This window comes from Panthera pardus, unplaced genomic scaffold, assembly GCF_024362965.1.
Source record: "Panthera pardus isolate Hobbes unplaced genomic scaffold, ASM2436296v1 HiC_scaffold_13, whole genome shotgun sequence".
NCBI classification, from domain to species: domain Eukaryota; kingdom Metazoa; phylum Chordata; class Mammalia; order Carnivora; family Felidae; genus Panthera; species Panthera pardus.
This window is the reverse complement of record NW_026526688.1, coordinates 52,928,458-52,955,347: the sequence shown is the minus strand read 5'-3', so window position 1 is coordinate 52,955,347 and position 26,890 is coordinate 52,928,458. Positions and strand designations below refer to the sequence as shown.

Genomic DNA, 26,890 nt, shown 5'->3' with positions numbered 1-26,890 from the left:
CACCAGCCATTTTCCGACCCTCTGGGAATTGCATCCTTTAGAATATCCTGATTGGTAGTAACTTGACCTCCTCTGAGAATGGATTTCATTTGGGGAAGCAACCAAGTCCAGTGAGCAAGGAAGCTGAATCTAGCTTGATTATACCAACTAGGATGAAGCCCAAGTTATGACTATACAAGGAATGAGGTTGATCCGGTGTTGTATATAATTCTGTTCTGAAAGCCATTCCTAAAGAGAAGTGGCAAATGTCTTCAACAGAGACTTCATCGTCAGAAAACATGTGCTTCCCAGCATAAATCCTGGTAGGTTTTATTTATGGTTTTGAATCTCTTTTGTTACTCTTAATTGTTAGTTATCTGCTCCTTGTCTTTCTGAATAGTAGCTACACTTAATAGGTTTGGCTATTCCTTAGCAAATTTAAGAGCTTTTCTGATTTTATGTAAAATAATGGTTGTTTCCATTTTTTTCTTACCTGCTCAAAAATAACAGGGGTGCTGTGAAAGGTCAAAGGCCACCAGTTGCCCAGTGGGTTTGGCATAAGCCAGTTGAGAGAAGGCAGAAGGCACCATGAACAGTTCTGAATGCGGGCAGGTTTGCTTGTCTGGGTCCCATTCCACAGGTACTGCGTCAGAGGGTGGCCTCAGGACCACTGCCCCCACTCCCACCCTGCTTTTAAGATGAAGCAATGAAACAATTCTGTAGCTGAAGATGGTGAAGAAATGGAAAAAGGAGAAGATTTCCTCTCCTCTCTAGAAGCTTGCCTGGACCAAACCATAAAGGAGAAGTGGAAGATGGCAAGAACAACTCAGGTTGACCCCCCAGGACATGTCTTAAACCAGGTGGGCTGGACAGACCACTGCCCTGCACTCTGCTCCATGCCCCAGCCCCTGCTGGCCCTGAGGAAAGCCCTAGAAATGGCTCCCTTCATTGGGCAACAACTGTTGGGCCATAGGAACTTTAATTATTGAGGGCTGGTTGGCCCAACCCTCTCTTGGGAAACCAAAGCCTAGAGGTTACCTGTCAAAGTCGCAAACTAGTCAGTAGCAGGGCTGGGATGAGTGTTCTTTTCACTAGCCACCATCACATACAGAGGAAGTCTTGGCCAACTGCCATAAATGACTGAAGGGAGAAAACGATTTTATGCGGCCTGTGAGCAGATCAGCGAAGGGGCCTCCGTGGCTCAAGATTGCCTGGCAAAGGGCAGCATCGAACCTCCCAGTAATGACTTCTGAGGGAGGAGAAGGAAAAGAGGAGTACAGATAAATTTATTAGTTAAATACTGATTTTACAGCCATTTCACCTTAAGACAATGTTAACAGGTTTGTGGGTCAGGGAAGGTATATGAGGGTGGCCTTCATGGAAGAAAGCAACGTAATGATGATTAAAACAGAATCTTGGTTTAAAAATATTCTCTGCTACAGCCAGTAGGATTTTGGGGTTGGGAGCTGGGGATTTGGGGGAAAGATGTGGTAAGGCCACAGTCAGCTACAGGTCTGTTGACGATGAGGACGAGGAAGGAGAAGTCTTTGCGAGGAGCTCCAGCATCTCGGGCAGAAACGGCAATATGAAGAGGAGAAGAAGGCCAATTCCAGGACAATACAAGGGCTGGACACTCCCTCAACGCCCACCCTCAGTGACTTCTCTTATCGGTTGTTGTCTTTCCATTAAGTTTTTGTCATGTTGTGTTTGTTTGCTTTGAATGTATGTTGCAAGATCTCTAGCTTTTTGCCTCCTGGACAGAAGATGTCTTCTGGGGAAAGGATGTAGGTAGGTGCAGGGGCTCCGCATCCCTCGGATGAACTCGGCCTGCTGTCTGAACAAGAGACACAGCTCCGCAGAACAAGAGGGTCGTCCACGAGATCCAAGCACAAGAATTCACGTAAAACCCCTGCCCACCCCCGGGGCTGGTGTCCACCAGACACGCTCTTCTGAAGGATCTCAAGTCTTAGGTGAGTGTTTGTCAAACTCGCTTTAGCAGAACTTTTTTTGTACTTACTTGGGACCCACCTGTGTGTGAAGGGGTGGATGAAGGATTTGGGGGGACAGGCGTGGGGGAGGCTGCTGTGTGGCTAAGCTGCCAAGCTCTTGTTTTGTGGAGGGAGAGACATGTTCAAGCTGAAGGCAGAGCTGAATCACTCAGCAGTGGAAGGGATTTTTATTTTCAGAGGCTTTGGGGGTGAGGAGAAGGAGCGGAGGCTTGAGCCTTGGGTCAGGGAAAGGAACTTGGGGGAGGCAAAGTTCCAAGTTGCAATTTTGCCCAAGCCACACATGGCAGTGGGTGAAGTGGCCCTCTCCTCCATCTCCTCCACGAAGCCCTCAGTAGCATGGGCGCTATACGCAATGTTTCAGGAGCCAAGATTCGGTATTGAGGAAAGCAGGAGTATGCCAAACCTGAAGGGGGAGTGCTGGACAAGGGCAGCAGCTGCCCGGAGGGGCTTGTCGCATCCAAATTCAGGCTGGACCAGGGGTCCCAGAGCCTTCACCCACCCTCAGAGCCCCGGTGCTAGGAACACCATGGAAAAGCCACCATCTTAGGTCATGGTGGTGGAAAGGCAGAGGAGAAAGATATCTCGTCTCTTGTAGGGGAGGGGTAGGGCGGAAAATAAGAAAGAAGTCTCTTACTCCACAGAAGGGACTTAAATGTGCTTGTAGTGAAGGGTGGGTTCTTCCAGATCAGAGTCTGGGTTCTTTCCAGTCGCCTACCCTTGAAAAGGCATCCGATAAAATCCAATACCCACTTCCCCTAAGCCAAATTGTCAACTTCAAGTTTCTTCCCGGTTGTTCTTCTGGAGTTATTCCCCAACAGAGCAGGCTGGCCCCTGGGAGCCCAGAGCCTCATCTCTGCTGTCCTCCAAGTCCCAAGTCTGTGCCGAAATCTGAGGAGGGAAGGAGGTGACATTATGCAGTGATTATGTCCCCATGACTGTCAGCCAAGGCCAGGCTGTTCCAAGGGTCCTGCTTGGAGCTGGCCTGCGGTGACTGGCTGACAGAAGATGCGTAGCCTTGTGGGGAGAGCTTCAGGGCCGAGAGGACTGGGTGGATGGAGGGCCCGTGGCCAGACATCGCACTGACTGAGAACGTCTGAAAACAAAAAGCGCAAGATGAGCTCAACAGAATCACTCCTGAGGGCTCAGGAGGGGAGGTCCGGGCTGGAGAGAGGAGCCCTGGTGCACAGATGTCCCCCAGCTGGCTCCCACCCCAGGAAAGGGATGAGGGGAGAGGGCCCTAGGACAAGGGCAGGACAAGGCACCAAGCAACATTTCTCTCTGTTTTTCCTAACCCCTGTGCTGTGGGACCCAAAGGGTCTGTGTGATTCACCAGCTTCTGAGCACTGTGACCCAGTAGAGGTTTGTAGATATTCTGGTTTCTCAGATGGCTCGGATAGTTACATGAGACATCTTCCACAATCTTATCACCGTCAGAAGAGGTGATCCAGATCCATGCCAATCTTATCCACACCCAGAAGAGGTTCCTGGCTCTCCTGGTCCTATGGGACCCGGGTTCTTTACCCTGACAGTAAAAAGCTCTTTAGGACACAGACTCCCTCAAGTGCATGCAGACGACAGATCAGAGTTAACGGTAACCAAGCTTAGTTACTGCTTAGAAACCATAACCAAGCTCAGAACTTCCCTAATCCCAAATAGGGGAACCAAAGAGGGAAGGGGTTGGGGAGTAGGAATGCCATCATATTTGAAAGAGGGAAAGGACAGGACTGCTGACTCATCTTCTGGACACACGTGAAGCTGGACCTGTAGCCGACCCTCATTAAATGGCAGCCTGCCTGTGACCTCCTCACCAACCCCCTGCCCATCCACCCTGCCCTCCCCACAGTTTCCACACCTCTGCCCACGCCAGGAGGGTCCTCTTCCATCCCCTCCCAAACTTCAAAGAGAAGGTCACACCACCTCTCACTTAGGAGACAGACTTGCTCAGAAAGCCCATGCGCCGCCTCCTAGAACCTTCTACAGTTGTACCTCCCTCCCCCAAAGCATGCAGTCTGATTCAGGTTGTGGCTGTGCCATAATGTGTCCCTCCCCACTCCTGGTCTCTGAAGGTCCTGGCACAGAGGAGCTGCTAATCATCTGTGTGTTGTAGTTGTACGTCCAAATCACTGTAATGTAATCAGATGTGCTGAAATAGACCCTTGTGCAGATAGCCCCTCTAGGGCCTCAGGTAGGACCCCAAAGGCACCAGGCGGCTCCTGCTGCCACCTGCTGGGGCCCCGCTGAAGCGCGTGTTCCAGGGCTGACCCAGCCACCTGGTGGCCTGAGGTGTACTATCCCACAGGCAGCCCTATCTCCCCGCCCAGGGATGTACCTGGGCCATGGAGCTGCTGTGCCCATGGTAGGCCGACAGCCCGGGCTCTGTCTTGATGGGGCGCATCTCTTCGCTGCTGCTGGTGGCTGCGTTGCTGGAGTTGCTGGAAGCACTGGTGGCGGGAGGAAGGCTCTCACTACCCGAGGGACCTAAAATAAGGCAGAGTCAGGACACCTAGACCAGGGACAGGGGCGAATGGATGGTGGTCCTTTGAGACAGCCAGGGTAGGTCTGTGCTAACAGCTTTATTTCTATTTGCTGGGGAATGAAGCAGGGCCCTTCATCAGGGCAGGGCAACAATTCTCAAAATGGGACAACTGAAAATATCAGAATTTAAGCGACGGGCTCACCACCCCTTATTCAAACCCTTGAGACTACATGTTTCAGGACTCAGAAGTTTTTGGATTTTAATACTGTATATTATAGAATACTCCCAGCGGAGTCTGAGACAATACTCCATAACTAAGCACATTAATTGTTCTACAGCAAAACATGTGAATATTCACACATGGGATAAATAAAGACTATAAATAGCCTGAGTCTGTTCAGATTAGGTTTTGCTGCCCAATCTAGCTCCCTACACTGGGAATTTCGGATAGGGGGGTGCTGCTCACCTGAACCAAATGCTTGCTCTATCACTGCAACATGTAAAGAGGTGAAGTTACCTAGGGGAATGTGCTGTGCTTCTAAAACAGTGTGGACACAGGGAGAAAGGCTGAAGACCACTGGCATGAGACACAGAAAATAAGATGTAATAATAAATAAGATGTAAAATAAAATACCTAATCAGATATACTGCCAGAAGGGGTAAGCCATGGTTGAATCTGGGAAAGGAGGACTTGGGTCATGTTCTCAGTAGTGGACAAGGAAAATTTATCTGTTTGTCATGCCTTAGATTAGAAGATAAACTTTCCACTGGATCAGCCGATTTATTTTTTCTGCAACTGCAGCATTTCCCAGTGAAATCTCTGATTTGGTAGCAGTACTGAAGAGGGAATGCTCTTGATAGGAGCATAAGTAGTCCTCATCCTTAATCTAGAAACTGAAAAGGCAAAGTGGCATACTGGACAGGATATGGAGCTTGAAGTGGAAAAACCTGGGTTTTAAGTCCAAGTCTATCCACTCACAGCTGTATGACTCCGGTTAAGGCACTGCCTTCTCTGAGCCCCAGTTTGCTCATTAGTAAAATGCAGATAATTGGTCTCAAGGGGGTCTTTAAGGACCAGGGAGATACTAATTGTAGAGCAGCTTTCTAGAATGCTAAGTACTACATGATGTTAACTATACTTTGGCTTACAAATCAATCTGTGGATTGAAATTAATGGAATCCTGTCCTCCTAGATCCCTGTTATCTCAAAGAGAACATAAGGGAGCTGAGTTCTTGAGTGGCCGCAGTACCAAAGATGGAGGGACCAGTAATGTTCTTTTTTTCTCTGGCCCACAACTGGTCCAGCTGGCCCAGTGCAGCCTTTGCAACTGGAAAGAATTGTGCAGCTTGATTTGAGCCTGCTTCAAAAGCTCCCAAAATTTTGCGTGGTGATGTTACTTTTCACTGGGTTATCATTCTCTCCTGAATAGCTGGGATGACGCTTTTTGTGTGTCTCGCGTCCATGAAATACAGCCAGACCAACACTAAACCATCCTACACACCTAGAAAACTGATTGGGAGATTAACACAACAATCTGCACAACCTGAACCACAGGATTCAGCAGGTATGCGACACGAAGAGCTGAACTTGGGGCGCAAGAAGCCCCGAAAGGTAGGGAACCCCTTTTGCGGGCGGAGAGAGGACGGAGACTGGGGAGGGGAGGAGCATACGGGAAAAGCACCCCTCCCCAAAAGCAACTGGAGAGAAAGTGGAAAATTGGAAACAGCCGCAGGGACTAAACTGAATAGCTGGGATGGACAATGCTATCATTATGCCTTGGTAGCCTGAGCTGACCCACTAAGAACACATGACTTTTACATATTCCAAGGGCCACTGAGTTCTTAATATAATTACACACAATGCTTTTACTCACCTGCTGGTGTCTTAGATTTATTAAGGTTCTTGGGCTTCCGTTTTCTGGTTTGAATCCCCTCTTTCCGCATTGCAAGAGGCCTGGGGACCTAGAGAGTTACAAGTCAATACATACGGTTTTCTACTTGCACGTGATCTGCTACCTTATTTAAACACGCACTCACACTATGAGAAGGCAACATCTAAGCAATTCCTCTACAAACCTTAGGGCTGGGACTAAGTGAATCAGCCCCTGGAGCTCCTGCTGAGAAAGAAACCAATGCTGTTCAAATATACTAGCATACCGTACTATATGCTGTGTACTACACTAGCTCTGGAGAAATGGAAGCTTAAAGACACCATTCCTTTCTTCCAGAGCTTCACAGTTTACTGGGAAAGACAGACAAGTAGGAAACAACCAGACTCATAGATGATGTGGGGGAACAGAAAAGAAACACTAAGCTCTGTCCTCTGCCCGGGAGGAGGGGAAGAGGCACATGACCACATCAAGGAAGGCTTCGCTGAGGAGGTGATGCCTAAGTTGTGGGAGGCTGTCGAGTAGACAAGAGGCAGGCATTTCAGGCAGCAGGAGCAGTATGTGCAAAAGCCTTTAGTTTATCAGCAGTATCAGGACACTGTGAAAGTGAAAACGGGGTGCTATTAATAATTATGCCAAGAAAATAGGCAGAAACTGGTGCAGCTCAGTGAATTGAGATGTGAAGTCACTCTAAATAGAGCAGCTCTGCTCTGCACTGCACTGAGTCTGGTTGGAGCAAATCGTGGTGTTTCCATGGGTGGTGGGGAGCAACCAGAGATTATGTTGGGGAGATGGCCCTGAGGCCAGGTCCTGAGATAAACTATCCATTGGCAACACTTTTACGGCACTGACTTCTGATAAACAAGCAGCGACTGTCAAGCATCATGCTCCTGAACCGTTCACAGATGCCTAAATAAGTGTCTGGGGAACAGGCTTGCTGGGTCATCTTTCTAGTATTTTTAAACATGTGCCCTCCTCACAGCTGGTTTCTCTTAGGCCAGGCCAACCCAACTCTTTTAGTTCCTGGTCTGTGCTTTTCTCCTATATGGCACTAATAAAGGCCATCCCTGAAATACTGAAGGAAAGCAATTGCCACTTGAGAGATTAAACATGGAATGGTTAAGAGAGAAGGGTATCAGAGTACGTGAACTTGAACCTGCCTTCTAGTCAACTGAGAGGTCAGTGTTCCCACCTTTGGAGGGAAGTAGCCTCTCCTCCCTCCAGCACCCAGCCCCACACTTTGGCCCACGTGAAGCCCATCCTGACTTCAGAAAAATACAGCCCTCATGTTTATCCCCACCAACCTCAGTACTTGCTTTAAAACAATCATGGTAAAATACACATAACATAAAATTTACCATCTTAACCATTTCCAGTTGTGTTAAGTATATTCACATTGTTGTGCGGTCATCACCACCGTCCACGCCCAGAACACTTCTCATCTTGCAAAACTAACACTCTGTACCCATGAAACACTAACTTCCTATTTCCCCCTCCCCTTGGTCCATGGCAGCCTCCATTCTACTTTCTGTCTCTATGAGTTTGACAGCTCTGGGTACCTCATATGAGTAGAATCGTACAAGATTTGTCCTTTTGTGACTGGCTTCTTTCACTTAGCATAATGACTTCAAGGTTCATCCATCTGGTACTATGTGTCAGAATTTACTTCCTTTTAAAGGCTGGATAATATTCCCTTGTGTGGACAGACCACATTTCACTTATCCATCCATGGACCCTTGGGTTACATTCATATTTGGCTCTTATGAATACTGCTGCTGTGGACATGAGGATACAAGTATCTGTTCAAGACTCTGCTTTCAATTCTTTTTTGGATATATACCCAGAAGTGGGATTGCTCGGTCATATGGTAATTCTGTTTTTAATTTTTTTGAGGACACAATCTGTTTAACACCTGCATAATATTCCTTTATCAGTTTCTTTTACCATTCCCCTATTGAAGAACAAGAATTTCTTTATCCATTTTCTTCCTGAAGGTTTTTTTTCCCCTCAATTTGCACTATTACAGTGATTCAACAAACATCCTTGATACACTTCTTTGCAGAAGGAAGTGTATTTTCTTATGAATGTTCTTAAATATATTTTTGGCTATTTTTTTCTCACTATAATAAGAAAACATGGTACACTTCTCGCAATGAGCAGTGAATAATGTATAGAAATAATGTATAGAAAGTTGGAAGACAACTATATTGTACACCTAAACTGAATATAACATTGTATGTTAACTACACTGGGATTCAAACTAAGCACCTAATTTAAAAAAAAAAAAAAGAAAGGAAACATGAAAAAATTCATGTTCATGAAGAATCTTTTCTTAGATTCATGAGACTAAGTTAGTAACAACCCCTCCCACTCCACTACCATCAATCCTGTCCCCATGGGGCGATTGAAATACCAGCCTGTTATGTTTCTTACATTTTAAAACATTCTCAAACATGTGTGCACATGTACATATCTATACACGTATGTATGTGTGTATTCATTCACCCACCCATCTGTATCCGTGTGTGTGTTTCACTCACCCTTACTCCCATAGTAAGGGGTCATAGTATGAGGTCATACTATGTACATTACTTTGCAAATCTGTTTTGTTACTCCAGGTCAAGATACATGGTTCTGACTTAATTATTTTTTAAACATCTGCACAATATTTCACACTATAGTTTGTGCCATAGTTTAGTCAACCATTCCTTTAGGAGGCTTTATGACTGTTTCTTGTTTTTGCCACTACAAATACCACAGCAATAAACAGTTCACACATCATTAGGTACTGATTCTTTTATTGTTTTATAGACTACTTTCCCCAAAGCAGAGCTGCCAAAATCAAAAGATATGTGTGTTTCTTGTCCTTAATAAGAACTACTAGGTTAATTTCCTAATGAATACTTGCAGTAATTCACATGCAAACCAATGACATAGGAGAGTATTTCCCCAAATCCATACCAGCATTTGACTATGCTGGCACCTGACCTTGGACTTCCAGCCTCTAGGAATGTGGAAATAAATTTCCGTTGTTTATAAGCCACCCAGTCTGTGGTGTTTTGTTACAGCAGCCCCAACGGGCTAACGCAGCCTGGAAGGTCCCTTCTAAATCTAGGTTTCTTTGCTAAGACGGGAAAAATGGATTATGATCTGAAAGTTGGAAGACAAGTAAGAAGTGAATAACGGAAACAAACGTGTGGCTGCTGGTAGGCTGCTCACCCCGCCTGGTGGTGGGGTTACTTACGCCATGGAGCTTCATGTAGAGGCCACAGGCATTGCACACAGGCTCGCCCTCGGCGTTGCGGCGCCACAGGGTGGTGGTGGTGGTCTGGCAGTTGGCACAGGAGAGGCCCACTCGGCGGGAGGCAGACTGCAACAGAGAAGGCAAACCCTTCAAGTCCAAGTAAAAGGCAAGTGCTGCTGCTTCTACTTCGCAGGGAGCACCGAGGGGCTGGCCCTAAGTGGGTGGCAGGGTCAGCCACTGTAGTCCTGTATAAGAATCCCAGAGCACGGGGGCGGGGAGCCTGGGTGGCTCAGTCGGTTGTGTCCGCCTTCAGCTCAGGTCATGATCTCACGGTTCGTGGGTTCGGGCCCCACATCGGGCTCTATGCAGACAGCTCATAGCCTGAAGCCTGCTTCAGATTCTGTGTCTCCCTCTCTCTCTCTGACCCTCACGCTCTGTTTCTCCTCTAAAAATAAACAAACATTAAAAAAAAAAAAAAAAAAAAAAAAGAGAATCCCAGAGCACGAGGCACCTGGGTGGCTCAGTCAACTTCGGCTCAGGTCATGACCTTATGGTTTGTGAGTTCGAGCCCTGCGTCGGGCTCTGTGCTTACAGCTCAGAGCCTGGAGCCTGCTTCAGATTCTGTGTCTCCCTCTCTCTCTTCTGTTTCTCTCTCTCAAAAATAAATAAACATTAAAAAAAAAAGGAAAAAAAAAAGAAAAAAAAAGAGCCTAGGGGCGGGGTGGTGAATGAGAACAAGGACTTCAGCTGTAGGAGAAGTAGAGTGAATTCTTTTCCTAACTGTAGCATTAGTGGCATTATCAGTCATTCATGAAAGACCCCAGCAAGCACTGGGCACTGGAGGCAGAAAAGCTTTTCTCAAAAGTAGAATAAATGTGGGCTTCCAGTACCAGGCATGGGTGGTGGGTGAACAATTACTGTATTTGAATACATCAAAGACTGAATGGGCCTTATGACCACAGAGAAGGGAAGCATCTATTTCTCCCTTCCAAATGTACACGAAAGCTAGTTTGTGGTGGTCAAAAGAAAATTCTACTGGAAAAGACCATGGAGCCACAAGCCAAAAACCCCATTACAAACACTTTTCCAGCCAGAGGGCCTGATACACCCTGCTTAATCTCCCTGGGCTTTGGGTTTTATCAACTGATCAGTTGAAACAGGGTAAGGAAGAGTCTGCCTTGCTCATGGGATAGATGAGAAAACAGGAGATGTAGGAGGCAAGGCTGGACTGGGAACAAGGAAGCCTGAGCTCTGGTTCCAGATAGGAGACTCAGTAGCCATGTGACTGTGGGCAAGGCTGTTAGCTTTTCTGAGCCTCACTTTTCACTTCTGCATAATTAAGGTGTTAAAGTAGATGGTCTGGAACATCCTTGTAGCTCAAGCTCACTCTAAAGGGAGGAGACATTACTATGTTGCCAACCACCCACCCAACTCCTCAACCCGCTTCCTTTTCAAGAGGACTTGAAAGGGGTGCCTGGGTGGCTCAGTCAGTTGGGCGCCTGACTCCTGGTTTCAGCTCAGGTCATGACCTCACCCTTACGTGAGTTCCAGCCCTGCATCAGCTCTGTGCGGACAGAGCAAAGCCTGCTTAGGATTCTCTCTCTCCCTCCTTCCCTCCCTCCCTCTCACTCCCTCTCTCTCTCTCTCTCTCTCTCTCTCTCTGCCCCTCCCCCACTCCTGCTGTCTCTGTCTCCCTCAAAAATAAATAAACAAACTTAAACAAACAAACACGACTCGAAGTCCAGAATTCAAAACCTAGGCATTTCCCATCTAAGTGTGAGCCCGAAAGCCGGGGGCCAAGAGGAGGAGGGAAGGGCAGACTCGAGGAGCCGGGCACTTGCTTACCAGCCGGCGCTGGGGCTTGATAAGGGGCCGGTTGATGCCGTTCATCTTGTGGTAGAGGCCGCAGGCGTTGCACAGGTAATGCCCCGTCCCGTCGCGCCTCCAGAGCGGGGTGGACATGGCCCCACAGTTGACACACTCTCTGCCTTCTGAGAAGTCATCAAACATGTCTACTGGGTGGAGAGTAACACAGAGGATTCATTCTTTGTTGGGGCCCAGAAATCTTACACTGGGAAATCTAGAAATAATGTCTTTTCCTTGCAAGAAGTAAAAAGATGGATCACCTCAGGCTGCCTCCCATTTCCTGACTCTGGCCTCAACCCCTGGAGTGGACAGTTTTACTCCCGGGCATCCCAGACATCACAAGGCTCTCCCCAGTCACGAGAAAAAGAAAAGTCAGGCAGCGACCACCAGCAGCCTGGATTTTCATCCCTATCTCTCTTTCAGAGCCTGTATCCCTGAAGGTCTCACCCAACACTGAATTCTGCCCAGACCTTTTTCCTCACTTTTCCCTTCAAAATGGAGATCCCTTTCCATTTCAATTAAAAAAAGAAAAAATTTACTCTGGGAAATTAGAAAATAAAATGTGTAAAGAAAATACAAATCATATGTAATCCTATGACTGCAAGATCACCAGTGTTATTAACATTTTGTTCTATTATATCTTTTGCAGTACTTTATATATTGACGTATATTTGTGCCTAGTCAAGGTCAAGCTATATAATTTTGAACCAACTGTTTTCACTTGATACCAAGGCATTTCCCACATTAGACATTCTTCATAAACTTGGGGTGCCTGGGTGGCTCAGTCAGTTAAGCATCCAACTATTGGTTTCAGCTCAGGTCATGATCCCAGGGTCATGGAACTGAGCCCCTCGTTGGGCTCTGTGCTGGGCGTAAGCCTGCTTTGGATTCTCTCTCTCTCTCTCTCTCTCTCTCTCTCTCTCTCTCTCCTCTCTTCTTTCTCTCTCTCCTCTCTTCTTTCTCTCTCTCCCTCTGCCCCTCTCCCCTGCTCTTGCTCTTTCTCTCTCAAATAAAACACATGAAAGTTTTTAAAAATTCTTTGTAAACTCATTTAGCACAGTATATTATCATCATACAAATATGCCATCCTTTATTATTATTATTAAACTTTTACTCAATCACTATCCAGCTTCCGATTTTTGTTTTGTAAACACAGCTCATTTAGTGCACAAATCTTAGCATTTCTGCTTATTCTTTTAGGGTGCTCCCCTAGAAGTAGAATTACTGAACCAAAGGGACTACATTGTTTGAAATTTTGAAATCATTTTCATCATTTCATCATTTCAGTATCTGTTTGATATGCTGGATCCTGGTCTGACATGTTTTCCTGCCTACTGCATAAAATGAAGGCCCGCACTGCAAGCAACTGTGACTTAGTGTTGCTCACACTCCCACAGGCACGTTGCCATCATGGTCAGTCTCCTGCAGTCGTTGACAAACCCGCTGCATCACCATCTTTACCGTCCAGGTCTAAAGAATTTGACAATCGACAAATTTCACTCCTGCCCATTTCAGTTGCCTTGGTGAGATAGGCTGGGGTGGGCTTCTTATTCCCTATGATCTGTATAAAGCCTGGCTCAGAACTTCCAGAAGTCTCTCTGACTCCATGTACCTGCTTCCTATTTTGAAAAATATTTTACATCCTATCCTGATTTTTCATCCCTAAGTACAGCTACCCTGGTATTAGGGTAGTTCTTGTCCTACCTCCAGAGGTGGGAGTGGGATCTTGTCTAGTAACGGGGTGGGGGGGGGGATATTTGGAAGGGAGGGTTTTTAAGAGCTCTCCCTCCACCAGGACCTAGCACTGGGGTTTAAGGTCCCACATTCTCTAGCTCTGTAGCCCAGCTACTTGCTCTAAGGGAATGCGGGCTGAAGAAGAGCATGGTGGGGGGCCCTCTCCTCAAGTCTGGGTACACAAACAGTCATTTGCACCTGCAAACAAGTAGCTGTGTGTCCACAACGAGTCAACAATGTGCAGGTGTGAGGGGCTATTTGCTCAAGCCAGGGAGCTGAGCACACACAGTCACAAGAGAGGCTATTTTTGCACCTGGGTCACACTGAGAACCCTCCAGCAAGGTCACCTGCTTTCAGAGCCACACACAAAACGGCAACTGCTGTCCACAGTTTGCTTCCCCATGCCTGGGGGAGGCAAGCAATGAGCCCACACACCACCCTCACTACCATCACCGCCAACACAGCCACCACCACCTGCAAACTGGCATGTGCTGACCTTGCCCTGAGCCAGTAAGCCCTGTTCCCTTGGCCCAGGCCTTCCCACAAGGGAACTGGGAAGGCCAAGGGAGTTCACAGAAGGACCTTCGAACAAGGAGGGGCTTTGGCAATGTCATCCTTTTGGTGGGGATCTGCTGTAAACACTAGATGGCGCTACAGCCTCACAATTGAACCAAGACAGTCGTCTAGCCTAAACCATGCCTGGGAGTGGAGGACTTTTCTAGATCATTTTTCCAGTCCAAACCTAATGCAACCCTCTTACTCTATTTTTTTTTTTTTTTTATCACGGAAAGAGCTAAACATACTCAAAAGTGGACAGAACGAATTCTTATTTAGTCATCAGCCAGCTTCCAACAAGCTGTGGCCAGTCTGGTCTCATGTATCTCTCTACTAACTTTCCTCTGTCTTGTATAACTAAAGAAAATCCCAGACACTCTACCATTTCGCTCATAAATATTCCAGTATGCAGCTCTCACAGATAAAGATGCACTCTCCTCCTTTTAAAGATAGGCAAACCAGCTTCTTTCCTATGTTTTAGTTTATCTAAAGAAGCCTCTACAGACAAAAATCTCATAATCTGTTCTCTTGGAGGGGAGATGTCCTCTTCTCATCACACTTAAGGTATTACATGCAGGGACAGAATCTCATTGAAGGAACCATCCTTGAAATTATAGGTCTCTTAGGTGGTGGTTACTGGCCTTATGCTGCATTGAGACCCCAACACAAAAGTTTGCCTTAGAAATTCCTTCACATTTGCCTCACAGAATTGGTTACACACTTGAGCAACTATTTTACTAGCCAGGGAAAGGCACTGGAGGTTGGCAAATAACGTATTTACCACCAACAAATGTTTACTGAGCATCGGCTTTTTAAGCCCTCTGATAGATGTCACAGATGCTAAGAGGGAAACTTATTCTCAGAATGCTAATAACCTAGTTGGGCAAATTGAGCCAAAATATCGATAATGGGTAACAATATTACTCAACTCATATTCAGAACATACCTTAACCTAATTGGGGATTTGGATGGCAAATACTTCTTGCCTAGGGTAGGAAATGCAGAAGTCAGACCCAGACTGAAGGGGCAGGTGTTAACAACGGTAGCCAAAGGAAGAGAATGGATAGGAGGTCAAGGCCATGCTTCCTAAAGATACGCTCTCAGACATCCCATGTCTCTCTACAATCCACTACACCTCCAAATCTACAGAGATTTCCCTATTTTCTACCAGAAAGTCTTGTACCATCCAACCTACTCAATAAGATGTTATAAAATTTTAGATGATTATTGCAAAGACAATGTAACAATAAAGGAAAAGGAAAACCCTGCATGTTAAATGAAAAATGCAGTACAACAAAATGCCATATCCATTGTGATGGCAGCTAAGCCCACCAGGAAGGAAGTTTTTCTTGGGCCAGTTATTATGATATGGGCTTTTCTTTCTTTTTTTTTATTTTATTTAAAAAAAATTTTTTTAAATATATGAAATTTATTGTCAAATTGGTTTCCAAACAACACCCAGTGCTCATCCCAAAAGATGCCCTCTTCAATACCCATCACCCACCCTCCCCTCCCTCCCCCGCTCCATCAGCCCTCAGTTTGTTCTCAGTTTTTAAGAGTCTCTTATGCTTTGGCTCTCTCCCACTCTAACCTCTCTCTGGGCTTCTCTTTCTTAAAAATGCCATTCTGGGTGGCTCAGTTGGTTAAGTGCCCAACTCTTGGATTCAGTTCAGGTCATGATCTCATGGTTTCATGAGTTCAAGCCCTGTATCAGGCTCTGTGCTGGTAGCACAGAGCCTGCTTGGGATTCTCTTTCTGTCTCTCTCTCTCTCTCTCTCTCTCTCTCTCTCCACCCCTCCCCACTCATACTATCTTTGTCTCTCTCCAAATGAATAAACTTAAAAATTAAAAAAACTCACCATTCTGTAATGTCATATTGCCTATTTTTAAAAACCTGATTTAAAATAAACAAAACCAGGGGTGCCTGGGTGGCTCAGTTGGTTAAACCTCCGACTTAGGCTCAGGTCATGACCTCACAGTTCATGAGTTCGAGCCCCAAGTAGGGCTGTGTGCTGACAGTTCAGAGCCTGGAGCCTGCTTCAGATGCTGTGTCTCCATCTTTCTCTGCCCCCACTTACTCTCTCTCTCTCTCTCTCTCTCTCAAAAAATAAAATAAATATTAAAAACAAAAAACAGAAAACAAAACCAGAAAAATTTTTGATCACGTTAAGCAGCTCCCAGTCCGCTATGGGGGTGGGGTGGACGTGGGGACTATTCTCTCTTGCATCTGACACACACACACACACACACACACACACCCTACCTGGGACAGAAGGAAGGAGAGAACGGAGTTCAAACCTTGCTGCTTAGCAGCCAGGCTGCCATAAATAGGAGGTAATAGGCAGTGAGGGAGCCCCACACCAGCCTGAACATCTGGCAGCATGGACCCTGGTAACAACCATCTCTTATTCCTTCATTAGAAGTGCACTGGGGGGTGGGGTGCCTGGCTGACTCAGCCAGCAAAGCCTGCAACTCTTGATCTCAGGGTTGTGAGTTGAGCGGAGAGATTACTTAAAAAATCTTGGAAAAAAAATTAAGAAATGCACTGGGTGAAACTTCCCATAGGGCCAGCAGGCGGTGGTCTGAAGCCAGTTTATTAGCCAGATTTCCAAGGGCATAGCTATGACCTTCACTTACGAAAGTCCCACCTACCCAGTGCTGAGCATCATGGGAATGGGTCCAATCACTTAGAGGGCAGTGGGAATTCAACTCTCTCGGAAGTGGGTCAGCATTACCCCACATTGGAGAAAAGACTTGTAATAATAGTTGTAAAGTACTTTGCAAATGAGAGGAAAAACTCACAACAATGGCTGTAAAGTGATTTGTAAACACCAAATGAGATAACAATGATGGATGATTGTTAGGTTTGGAGGGGTGGAGAAGGAGTGGGAAGGCCAGGGACAAATCTTCAGGAGGGATTTTTGCAGGAGGGAGGGGATAGATAAAAGAGCTAGGAGATTTGGGAATCTGACCTTTTCTCAAACCACTGGGGCCATGCTCAGAATTGTAAACTGTGTATCACTCCCAGACTTGACCAAGTTGGAGGCTGGTGGGCAGGGAACGAACTGGCAACGTGGTTCACAAGGGACACTTATGAGGTCACAAGGCTGCTGTTCATAGGCAATAGTAATTAATGACTCTTATCAATCAGAAACACAAAATGAATTGGGTCCTAACCCCGAGAAAGGGGATCTAACTCCTCACCTCCATCCATGACCCACTTCAGAAAACATTGTTTTTAAAGAGGGCAACAAACTCAGCCTGATGTCGTAGACATCCAATTTATTACGGGTGTTCCTAGGAATCACTTCTCCCCAAGTGCCTGAAAGAAAAATGTGGGCCAGGAGGTTGAAGGATCCCACCCCTGACTTCCCCCACAGAGAACTGACACAATCAAAGGCAAAGGCTTCGACCTCTCCCCTGACCTGCTCCATCCATCTTGGGGAACCCACCCACAGGCAGGGCTAAGCAAGCCAGGGCTGGTGAGAGAGGGTTTCGGCTGCCTCCATTTTGACCTCAAACTTTTTAGTTGGATTCTTCTTTCCAGCTTGTCTCTAGACTCAGGCAGAAGACCCTGAGGGTAACGCATCCCTGCTGGGAACTCAAAGGACCCCCTCCTCAGGGACTACCCTCAGCCAGCAAGACCCTGCCCAGGACTGACTCCAAGACAGCGATCGGTCTGACTTTCACTGCCCACCTGCACAGACCCACGGACCTTTGCCCCACGTTTTCCTTATATAAACCTGGAAGTGTTTTCAGCACTTTGGAGACCGCCTTTCAGACGCTAGTCCACTGTCTTCCCGGGTTGGCCTCACGGAAAGAAATTCCTTTCTGGTTTTGCCACCATTGGTCTCTCTGCCTCTGGATTTTGTCAGTGGGGAGTGGCCAAACCTGGTCTGTTTGGGGCCCCCAGAGTCAGGTGAGCTTGCACCCCCGTGCCCTAGATACACTGGGAGAAAGAAAAAAGGAAGAGGGAGAGGGGCAAAGTAGGAGGAACAAGGAAAAGGAATCAGAGGTCGGGGTCATGGTTGGCAGCACTAGGTAAGCACTGCCCGAAAGCTGGCTTTGTCCCCCAAATGCCAGAGGTCAAGCTCAGGCCGGTGGGCACTGCCACATGAATGCCAGCCCACCGGGTTGGTGCCACAGAGCCTGGTTCTGCTCTGCTGTAGAGGTGCCCCTCAGGCTTCCGTCTTTTGAGGGATTTCTCTTGCTAGAGAAAGCTGGGTCTTGAGCCAGAGCCCATGTTGAGCCCCTTCCTTCACCCTCAGATGCGGAGAGTATCTGACCTCAGGCCCTCTACTATTTCCATGGGGGGCACTGAAGCCCCAAACATTTGCCATCTGTCTACTCTACTGACCCCTGTAGCAAGTGCTGGACATAGAGATCTAGCAGACACAACTGGGGCAAGACCCCTGCCCAAAGTTGTTTTGGTCTGGCTGGGGATACACAATTCAAAACAAGGAATTCTATTAAATGTGACAAACTGCAACGGCACCTAGGCTTTTTCACTCACCCCCACCTCTCCGCCCTCCATTACACATCTTTAGCTGTCCTAGATCACTCCACAATCTGAGGAGAGAAGACACATAAACACAATGGAAACTGCCCATGCTCTGGGCAGCCATTCAATGCTACAAAACTGCAACCAGAGGGGATCCAAGGCCTGGGCGATGCCAGAGGAGGTACCCGTCCAGAGACCTCCCCCAGAGCCAAAGGGGCTTCAAGAACAAAGTCCCTAGCCCCACCCATATGTCCCTTGCTGAACCCCAGCCCTGCTGTCCCATCCAAAGTTCACCAGAGATTGTGTATGGATTTCCTGACAGGCCTGGATCTGTCCCTGGGACTGGCGCCTGGGTCTGGGGCACAAGGAGCAAACAGATCCTGAGGTTTTTCTGGCAGCCTGAGCCTTTGGTCTTCTGGGCTTCGTCAGGCTTGGCCTGTGACAGGAGGCTGCCAAGGGGAAGGCGGACACAGCTCCAGCAGCATCCAGGCTGGCAGGGATTAGGGCACCTATTCTGAAAGCTGAACAGAAACGGTTCCCGCCAGGCCTGGCAAGAGTGGGCCATTAGCGTCTGCGGCCTCTGCTTCAGAGCGCTGAAGGACAAAGACGTCAGCGATTCACAGAGATAATCAACTACATTCTGACTGCGGTTTCATGAGATGCGTAACATCATTAGAATCTTACAAACAAGGAAATGGAAAATAATCTATATGAAACATTTAGCGTGCTACATTTCTTAATAGTGGCTGAATAATAGGAGAGAGAGACCTTTAAACTTTTCTCCAGGCGAATATTGTAATTGCACTGGAAATAAACTTTCACCTTTACACACACATATACACACAAACAAAAAACACTGTTGTTCTTCTAGGAGCCTGGCTTCAGGTTTAGAAGGAAAGTTAAAGAACGTGACTCAGGTTAAAAAAAAAAAAAAAAAAAAAAAGGAGAAAGAACATTCTGGGAGGAAGGAAAAAGCATCAAAAACAAAAAGGGAGGAAGAGAGAAAGAAAGAGAAAGCAAAAGGAAGGGGCCGAAGAACAAATGAGACTGAAGAAAAATATTTAGAGCATGTTGCCAAGAGTTAATACCTCCCTCATACGCTAAGAGAAATTGCAAATTACAAACAGAAGGATGAGAAGAAGGCTCTACTCGGTGATTGGTGCCCCATCACTGAAGGGATTATATGGAAAGAGTCAACCATTTGTCCTCCTTTCTGTGACCAACTGGCCCTCCCCTGAGATCTAGAAGCCCCCAAATATCCACCTCCAGGTCTACCTGGTGTGTGTTCCTAGTAGGGGCAGAGTGGAAGGTTGGCCCAGGAGGGCAGGCAATAGAAGAATGTTAACGTGGTTCCCGTGGTTCGGAAAAGATCTTACTGAATCAATAGCAGAACTGGGATTACAAACCCACGCTGACTGACCAGCTGTCTCTTAACCGTGGGCCTAGAATCCCATGAGCTCCAGCTCCGGACTTCACCATCCTGCTGGGGACCCAATCCTTCCCCCAGAAGCAGACGGTGTCAACATAAACAGTTCAAAAATCGGTACATGAAAGATCGTTTAGGGTCACAATATAACACGTCAGCAGCAAGGGCTCTAAGAAGTCCAGGACCCACATATGCTCTGTCTTCCTGACTCATATGATCACAGAAGCATCTGAAGGCGCATCTGATTCAATGCTCTTTGGCATACCAATTGAGAAATGCTCCCTAGCCTTCATCTTTGGGAAGATTAGATGTTGAGACCTTCAAGAATCCCCACATGGGAGACTGTAATTACAGTATTAAAGATTTCCCGATGAAATGCAGGGTCACTCACTAGCTCCAGGAGAAATTTCTTGGTGCTTTACAATTCAAAGTTAATCCTCAGCGATGACTAGGTCCTGGGCCTTCAGCATTGTACAAAGTTAGGTCCATTAATGATGTAGATTGCTAGGAAAAGTTCTATGGTGTTAGGTGCTGAGAATATGACTTCCTTTGCCACATCTGGAAATGAAACATACGCACGTAGACTCCCAGGAGAGGGTCCCCACAGCCCCTTCCCACCTACAGGTGATCTACAGGCTGGAATAGCATCTTTAAAGTAGGCAAATAGGGGACGCCCGGGTGTCTCAGTCAGTTAAGCGTCCAGCTCTTGATTTCAGCTCTGGTCATAGATCTCACGGTTTGCGCTCTGACATCGCAGAGCTTGCTTGGGATTCTCTCTCCCCTTCTCTTCCTGCCCCTCCCCGCTGGTGCTTTCTCTTTCTCTCAAAAATGGGTAAACATTAAAAAAAAAAAAAGAAAGCAGGCAAATGGACAAAGCAAAGAAGGCAATGCTCAAAGGCAGGGTTGTGTTATCATTTCTATTTATAAAACTTAACCAAATGTTGATATTTTGTCCTTCTAACAGTAAATGCTTTTGCAAATGCTGTTTTGCCCAGTTGTCTCCTCGCATTATCTGGGTTCCCTCTCTGGGCTTCCCTCTCCCTGCCTCCTGTCCATTACCCCTCGGTGAAGGAGAAGTCTAGGCTCTTCCCTGTGGGTCCTCAGAAAGAAGCCTGCGGAGCGTGAGCTCACGCTACTTAGCATGCAGAAGCCTGAGTCTCTACAGGCTGCCGTGTCCAGTGGACTCCCCGTCCTGAAGCACACCCCCCCATACCGACCCTCTTAAACCTGGAACCACTGGTGCTCCTCTCTTCTGCCAGGTCTGACCAGGATGCCACATAATTCATCCTCCAGGATGGGGCGCTTCTGAGGGAAAGGGGCATATTGCTAATTACTCTGGAACAACAGATTTAAAATCAGGATGTGTGGCCACTCTAGGCAGAACTCTGGCTGTGAGACCTGCATCACTGATCCTTATGCTCTCTGCGGTCCCCTACAGCCATTTCTCTCCAGTGTCACCAAGTGACTTAAAACTGGGCTGATTTACCACCTCCCAGACAGGGTGCATGCAGGATGCAAGGAGAGGAGTGTGTAAAATCACTCTAAAGACTGGGTTTTCTAGTTGGCCACTGCTATCTCACAGCTCCCTGGCTTCCGCCTTTGGCTCAGTGACAGCCACGGGAGCCCTGACAGGGCACCAGCAATTGAAAATGTTTGCCACTTTCTGGACTCCGGGTACTGAGTCCAAATTGTACCCTCCCTTCTCTGGACCCTGCCTTATATAGTAACTATAGCCGCTGCTTAGCTCTGGACATCCCCTAATCATTGGTCCCCTGTGTGCTGACTTGTCTCAGTTAAGACTCTAAGTCTCCTGGAGGGCAGGTGGCACACAGTCATCTTAAAGACTGGAAGCAATGTTTGGGTGATTCCATGAACATTCAGGAGAAGAAACCAAGGTCCAGAGAAGGTGAGTGACTCACGTAAGATTCCAGAACATTCTGTGACTTGATCCTTGCCCTCCCCAGCACCACGCTGCTCTTAGGCTGAATCACTCTATTGTGCTGGGCATACAATGGAAACTCAATGCACATTCATGATCAGATTTCAACAAAATGCAGAGCCCTAAAGTGTCTAACAAGGCAGCAATAGTGCCCATGGAATGGTATTAATCTGAGCGCTCTGCCTGACAGCCTGGCCACCGAGATGCCATGTTCCTGGACACATATAATTCAACTGAGAGTTAACTATGCAGGGCCAGAGGCTTCTCATATGTGTACCGTGTGTGTGTGTGTATAATTATATATAACAGATGGATGAGATATGGAAAACTACTCCATGATTCAGTGACAAAACTGCTCTAATAATACCCTGAAACACATCAAAAGGACACCCCCGTCCCCCCCAGAAAGAAAGAAAGAAAGAAAGAAAGAAAGAAAGAAAGAAAGAAAATGTTCATTGTTAAGATGTTCATGGCAAAATACTGGTAACAAGCCAAATGTCCATAGATAGGGAAATGAGTAAGAAAACTGAGCTGCAGTAAAAAAAATAGGAAAATTTGAGTTGATTTTTAAAATGACAATTATACGAACTATGTTAAGATCTCCCCCTCCTTTAACACAGCTTAAGTTCGTTAATTAAGCATTTAATTAAACAAGCATCTCTGTATCTGGGGAATATGTAGGAGACCCTGGGAACAGCAGTGCAAAGGCACTAAACTTGGGGGGAAATGAATGGTTAAAAATAATGTCGGAGTTAACAAAACAAAACAAAACAAAACAAAACAAAACAAAACAAAACAAAACAACTAAAAACAAAAAAAAGCCCGCCTGGGTAGCTCAGTCAGTTGAGGATCCAACTCTTGATTTCAGCTCAGCTCTTGACTCCAGGGTTGTGGGATCGAGCCCTGTGTCAGGCTCCAAGCTGAGTGTGGAGCCTGCTTAAGATTCTCTTTCTCTCTTCTCTCTCTGCCCTTCCCACACTCACTCATGAGTGTGCGCCCTCTCTCTCTCTCTCTCTCGCTAAAAAAACAAATAACAAAAAAAGTTATAAAAATAACACCATGCACTCCGAAAGGCGGCAGTCCAAGAAACCACTGAGCGTGTGGTTCCATTTATATGAAATATCCAGAATGGGCAAATCCATAGACAGGAAGGACACAGACGGTGGTTGCCAAAGGCAGGAGGAAAGGGAATTGGGAGACTGTTACTAGGCAGAGGTTCTCTTTGGAATGATGAAAATGCTCTTAAGGGTTCGGGAGATGCACGCACAACTGAGTATACTAAAATCCACTGCATAGTACGCTTTTTATTTTCTAAGTAGGCTCCACGCCCAAATGTGGGGCTTGAACCCGCGACCCCCAGATCAAGAGTCACATGCTCTCCCGACTCAGCCAGCCAGGCACCCCTGAAGAAGTTCACTTTAAATGAGTGAACTTTACAGAATATAAAGTATATATTAATAAAGGTGTTACAAAATAACTAATAAAAAATTAAGTTAAATTTTGAAAAGCCATCTCTGCCTAAGAGTCAGAGGAATGGAGAGGTCTACTTAATTTCTTCCACTTCCTGGGATCCTCTCATTCCAAAAAAAAAAACAAAGTGCCTTCTCTATCTTGGGCCCAACTGCCTCCCCTTCCACAGGGGAGCCTCTTCTAAGCTCAGGTATCCAGCCTGGCACCGACTATTCTTTCTACCCCACAGAAGGAAAGAGAAAGGCTCTTTCCAGGGTGGAGGACCAGAAAGTGTGAGGATGTACATGATGAGCTAATCAAAAGCTGTCTGCTAGTCACACTGTGGGCAAAGTCCAACGCTGGTCCTGCATCCTCCCTCTGAGTCAGGAGTCACGGAGGGGAGGGATGAGTCAATGTCCCTCTCTAGGCCTCCTGCCAACCTGCCTCTGTCATTTAAATGTCAGTCCCCACATTGTGGGTGAGGGTGACATGGTTCAGCACGGGGCTGGGGCTGGGGGCAATCTGACCATATCTTAGCGAAAGCGTGGGCCATTTGATCTAGAAATTCCACTCCCAGGAATTTATCCTACAGATTCACTGGCACTTGTGTAAAATGGCTCACATATAAGAATATTCATTGTGGGTTTTTTGTTTTTGTTTTTTTTTTTACAATAGCAGAAGATTGAAAACAACTTGTACGTTCATTGGTATGGAACTGGTTAACTCAATTAAAGTACACTATGTCGCCATGAAGAATAAAGATCTTTCGTATACTAATATGGAATTTTTCCCAAAATATGCTGTGAAATATTAGAAGCAAGGTACAGAATGGTACATATGATATTCTCTTACAAAAAGAAGGGGTGAAGAGTCTGTACACACATTTATTTGTATATATAATAAATATCTCTAGAAGGACAGACAAAAAACAGGTAATATTGATTGCTGCCAGGGAAACATCCCGGTGGCTCAGGGATGCTTTTGACCACATGTTCATATGAATCTTTTGAAGACTGAACTATGTTAATTTATTTCCTATTTGCAATAAATAATTCTTTTGTATGTAAAATAAATAAATAAATATGCCCTAACATCACCACTGTTTCATGTACACTATTATTATTTTTTTTGTTGTTATTTTATTTTTTATTGGGGGGGGGGGGGCACCAGGGAAGATGAGCTGAGGGAGAGAGAGAATCTTAAGCAGGCTCCACACTCAGTGCTCAATCCCATGACCCCGGGTTCATGACCTGGGCCAAAATCAAGGGTCGGGGGCTCAACTACGCCAGCTATGCAAGTGGCCCTGTAGTACTATATTTAATTTAGAGAAGGTTCCATTTTCTGATTTCCCACAAAGGCATCTTATAGCCTCCCATTTTCCAAGTGGGTTCTCAGCCTCACTGACCCACGGTCTTCTCTCACAGTGCCCTAGTTCCTGTATCAAGGGGTCCCCAGACAGGCTTTCACAGGCAGGCTCAGGCTCCAGCCTCCACTGCATCTGGCTTGGTTTCTAATACACAGTTACACACACACACACACACACACACACACACACACACACACACACACACACTGCCTGTTTAGACTTCATTCTTTTATTGTAATTAGGAAGACTGAGCTGGAGCTTTGGCCAGACCCTCTATCAGGGCCATTTGAGAAGACTTAACCCAGGTCAGTCTGGGCCTGTTGGACTCTGAAACCCCTCTCCAGCTTGTTATAAGCTGGTGGGATAGAAAGGAAACACTGAACAAATTGCCAGACCAGCTCCCTCAGGGACCAAGACAATGGGTCTGGAGGGAAAAGGCTTTTTCCTTCCAGCCCAGTGGCTGTCAAGAGGAAACAACTTCCCTTTCACCTCCTGGAATGGCAGCAGCCAGCCAGCCAGTCAGCCAGGGAGATTTATGGAGTTATAATGTGACCTCTTTATTGCTCTGAATGCTAGGGAGGCATTTCAGGGGAGATTTACGCCTTTTAGAAGGGGAGGGGAGCAAAGGTATAGAAACATATACACGGGGACTATTTTCCCCTCTGGGGGTTTCTTGAGGATTAATCAATCCACGGTTAAATTCAATCACCACCACTTTACATCCTCTGCTTATCCACCTAGTTTTCCTTCAAGCTTTTTGCATGAAGTGTGAAGTCTAAGGAGAATCAGAAGGGCTCTGCTTTGAATCCAGTTAAGACAAAACAACACGGAAAACCAGGGTGAAGACCACATAGAGCAGGGCTAGGAGACTGTACCTCCCTACAACGGACCCTGGGCTATACACATTTTACCTGCCCATGCCTAGGATCTTCTTTGTAAATGAGGGTGTTAGACCAGATAATCTAGGTCCTTCCTACTTTGAAAATTATCCAGATTAATTTCAGATCAAATGTATGAATTACTCTGCACTAGTGATTTTTCTGTCATTTGCTGTTTTGAGCAGTCTTCAAAGAAAATTTATTTGAGGAAGCCAGACATAGAAAGGCAGAACAGTGCAGCTAATTAGGTGAAAAGATACCCCAGACTCTTCCCAAATCCCCCTCTATGGGCTGACATCCATACCCTGTGGTCTTGAGGAAGGTCCTCCAGCCACTAGAGGGAGCTGGAGCATAGCTGTAGGAGTGTTTAAGGGTCCATCCATTGTTTCAATATCACAAACCTACATTTACCAAACTTAAAGGCTGGGAGCAATAAGAAACAATTTCACAAGCTATCAGGAATGGAAATGTTTACCAAAGTAATGCTACCTCTTCTGCTCTGGTCTCCACAATTCAAAAATGGAGTATTTGGACAAGATGATTTCGAGCTCCCTCCTTTCAAAATCATCCAATTTGGCACTACATTGTAATTCTTCCCATTTATGTATGTTAAGAAATTTCCCCCCTAGTTTAAGTTGTATAATTCATAACTGCTATAAAAATTCAAACACTACCGGAGTATGTCACATGAAGAATAAAGTCTCCACCATTACCGATACCATGCTCTCTAGAGGCAATGATGGCTAGCAAATTTTCTACATTTTTAGACATTTTGTATCTTGTTAATTATGATTTTTAGAAATTTAGAAATTACATAAAATACCAAGAAAAATATAATAATCCCTTGTATTCCCTGTCACGATCTCTTACCCAATCACTATTTTGAATTTAGAAGATACCCTTCCAATTCATTCTTGTATTTTTTACACACATGTATATGCACCTCTGAACTTTATTAAGTCTGGTTTTGTGTTTTTTTAATTTACTTGAATGCCTTCACACTGTAAATCACATGTACAAATTTACTTTATTACAAATATGAAGTATTTCAGTAACTGAGAAAAAAAGAATATAACAACACTCTTAGACTCACCACCTAGCTTTGTCAAATCTTAATACCTTACCATATTTGCTTCAGATATTTTTTAAAGAAAAAGACATTGCAAATACAGTTGATTCCTCTGTGGGATTCTCTCTCTGCCCCTTCCCCTGCACAAAATAAATAAATGAACATTTCTTTTTTAAAAAAATTCATGAATAGAGAGTAAACTATAAAAATTCTCTCTCCTCAAGACCACATTCTATAGCCTTCTCTGAAGGTGTAAGCAGTATTAATGTAATAACCGCTAGTACTGTCCCTCCTGAGTTTATTGTTTAAGATTGTTTTTCTGCAGCAGCTTTACACTTTTCCTAAGATGTCTGCCAAGTAAGTGAAAGCTGTAAACAGATGGATTGAACTACGAGACCTTTATTATCAAATATGCTTGAGAAGTGCGGGGACTCAACCGTGGTATTGTGTGGGGATGGGAGGAAGACAGGCTGAGAGCCAGGCTCTGTACAGTCTCCGATGCAGAGAATC

General features: G+C 45.9%; 1 protein-coding gene across 3 annotated transcripts in view; it reads right to left on the bottom strand.

The window, feature by feature from the left end:
- Nucleotides 1-1,248: 1,248 nt before the first annotated feature.
- The window catches only part of GATA4 (GATA binding protein 4), an 80,144-nt gene continuing 54,502 nt past the window's right edge, over nucleotides 1,249-26,890 (bottom strand). For 2 of the 3 annotated variants that reach the window (XM_053901110.1, XM_053901109.1), the window contains exons 3-7: nucleotides 11,443-11,612; nucleotides 9,598-9,723; nucleotides 6,339-6,426; nucleotides 4,318-4,466; nucleotides 1,249-3,081 (exon numbers count right to left, since the gene is read on the bottom strand). In XM_053901110.1, the coding sequence (XP_053757085.1) occupies nucleotides 2,899-3,081; nucleotides 4,318-4,466; nucleotides 6,339-6,426; nucleotides 9,598-9,723; nucleotides 11,443-11,612 (716 nt within the window). In that variant the 3' untranslated portion in view covers nucleotides 1,249-2,898. The remainder of the gene's footprint in view (nucleotides 3,082-4,317; nucleotides 4,467-6,338; nucleotides 6,427-9,597; nucleotides 9,724-11,442; nucleotides 11,613-26,890) is intronic. The other variant, XM_053901111.1, reaches the window with a different exon arrangement.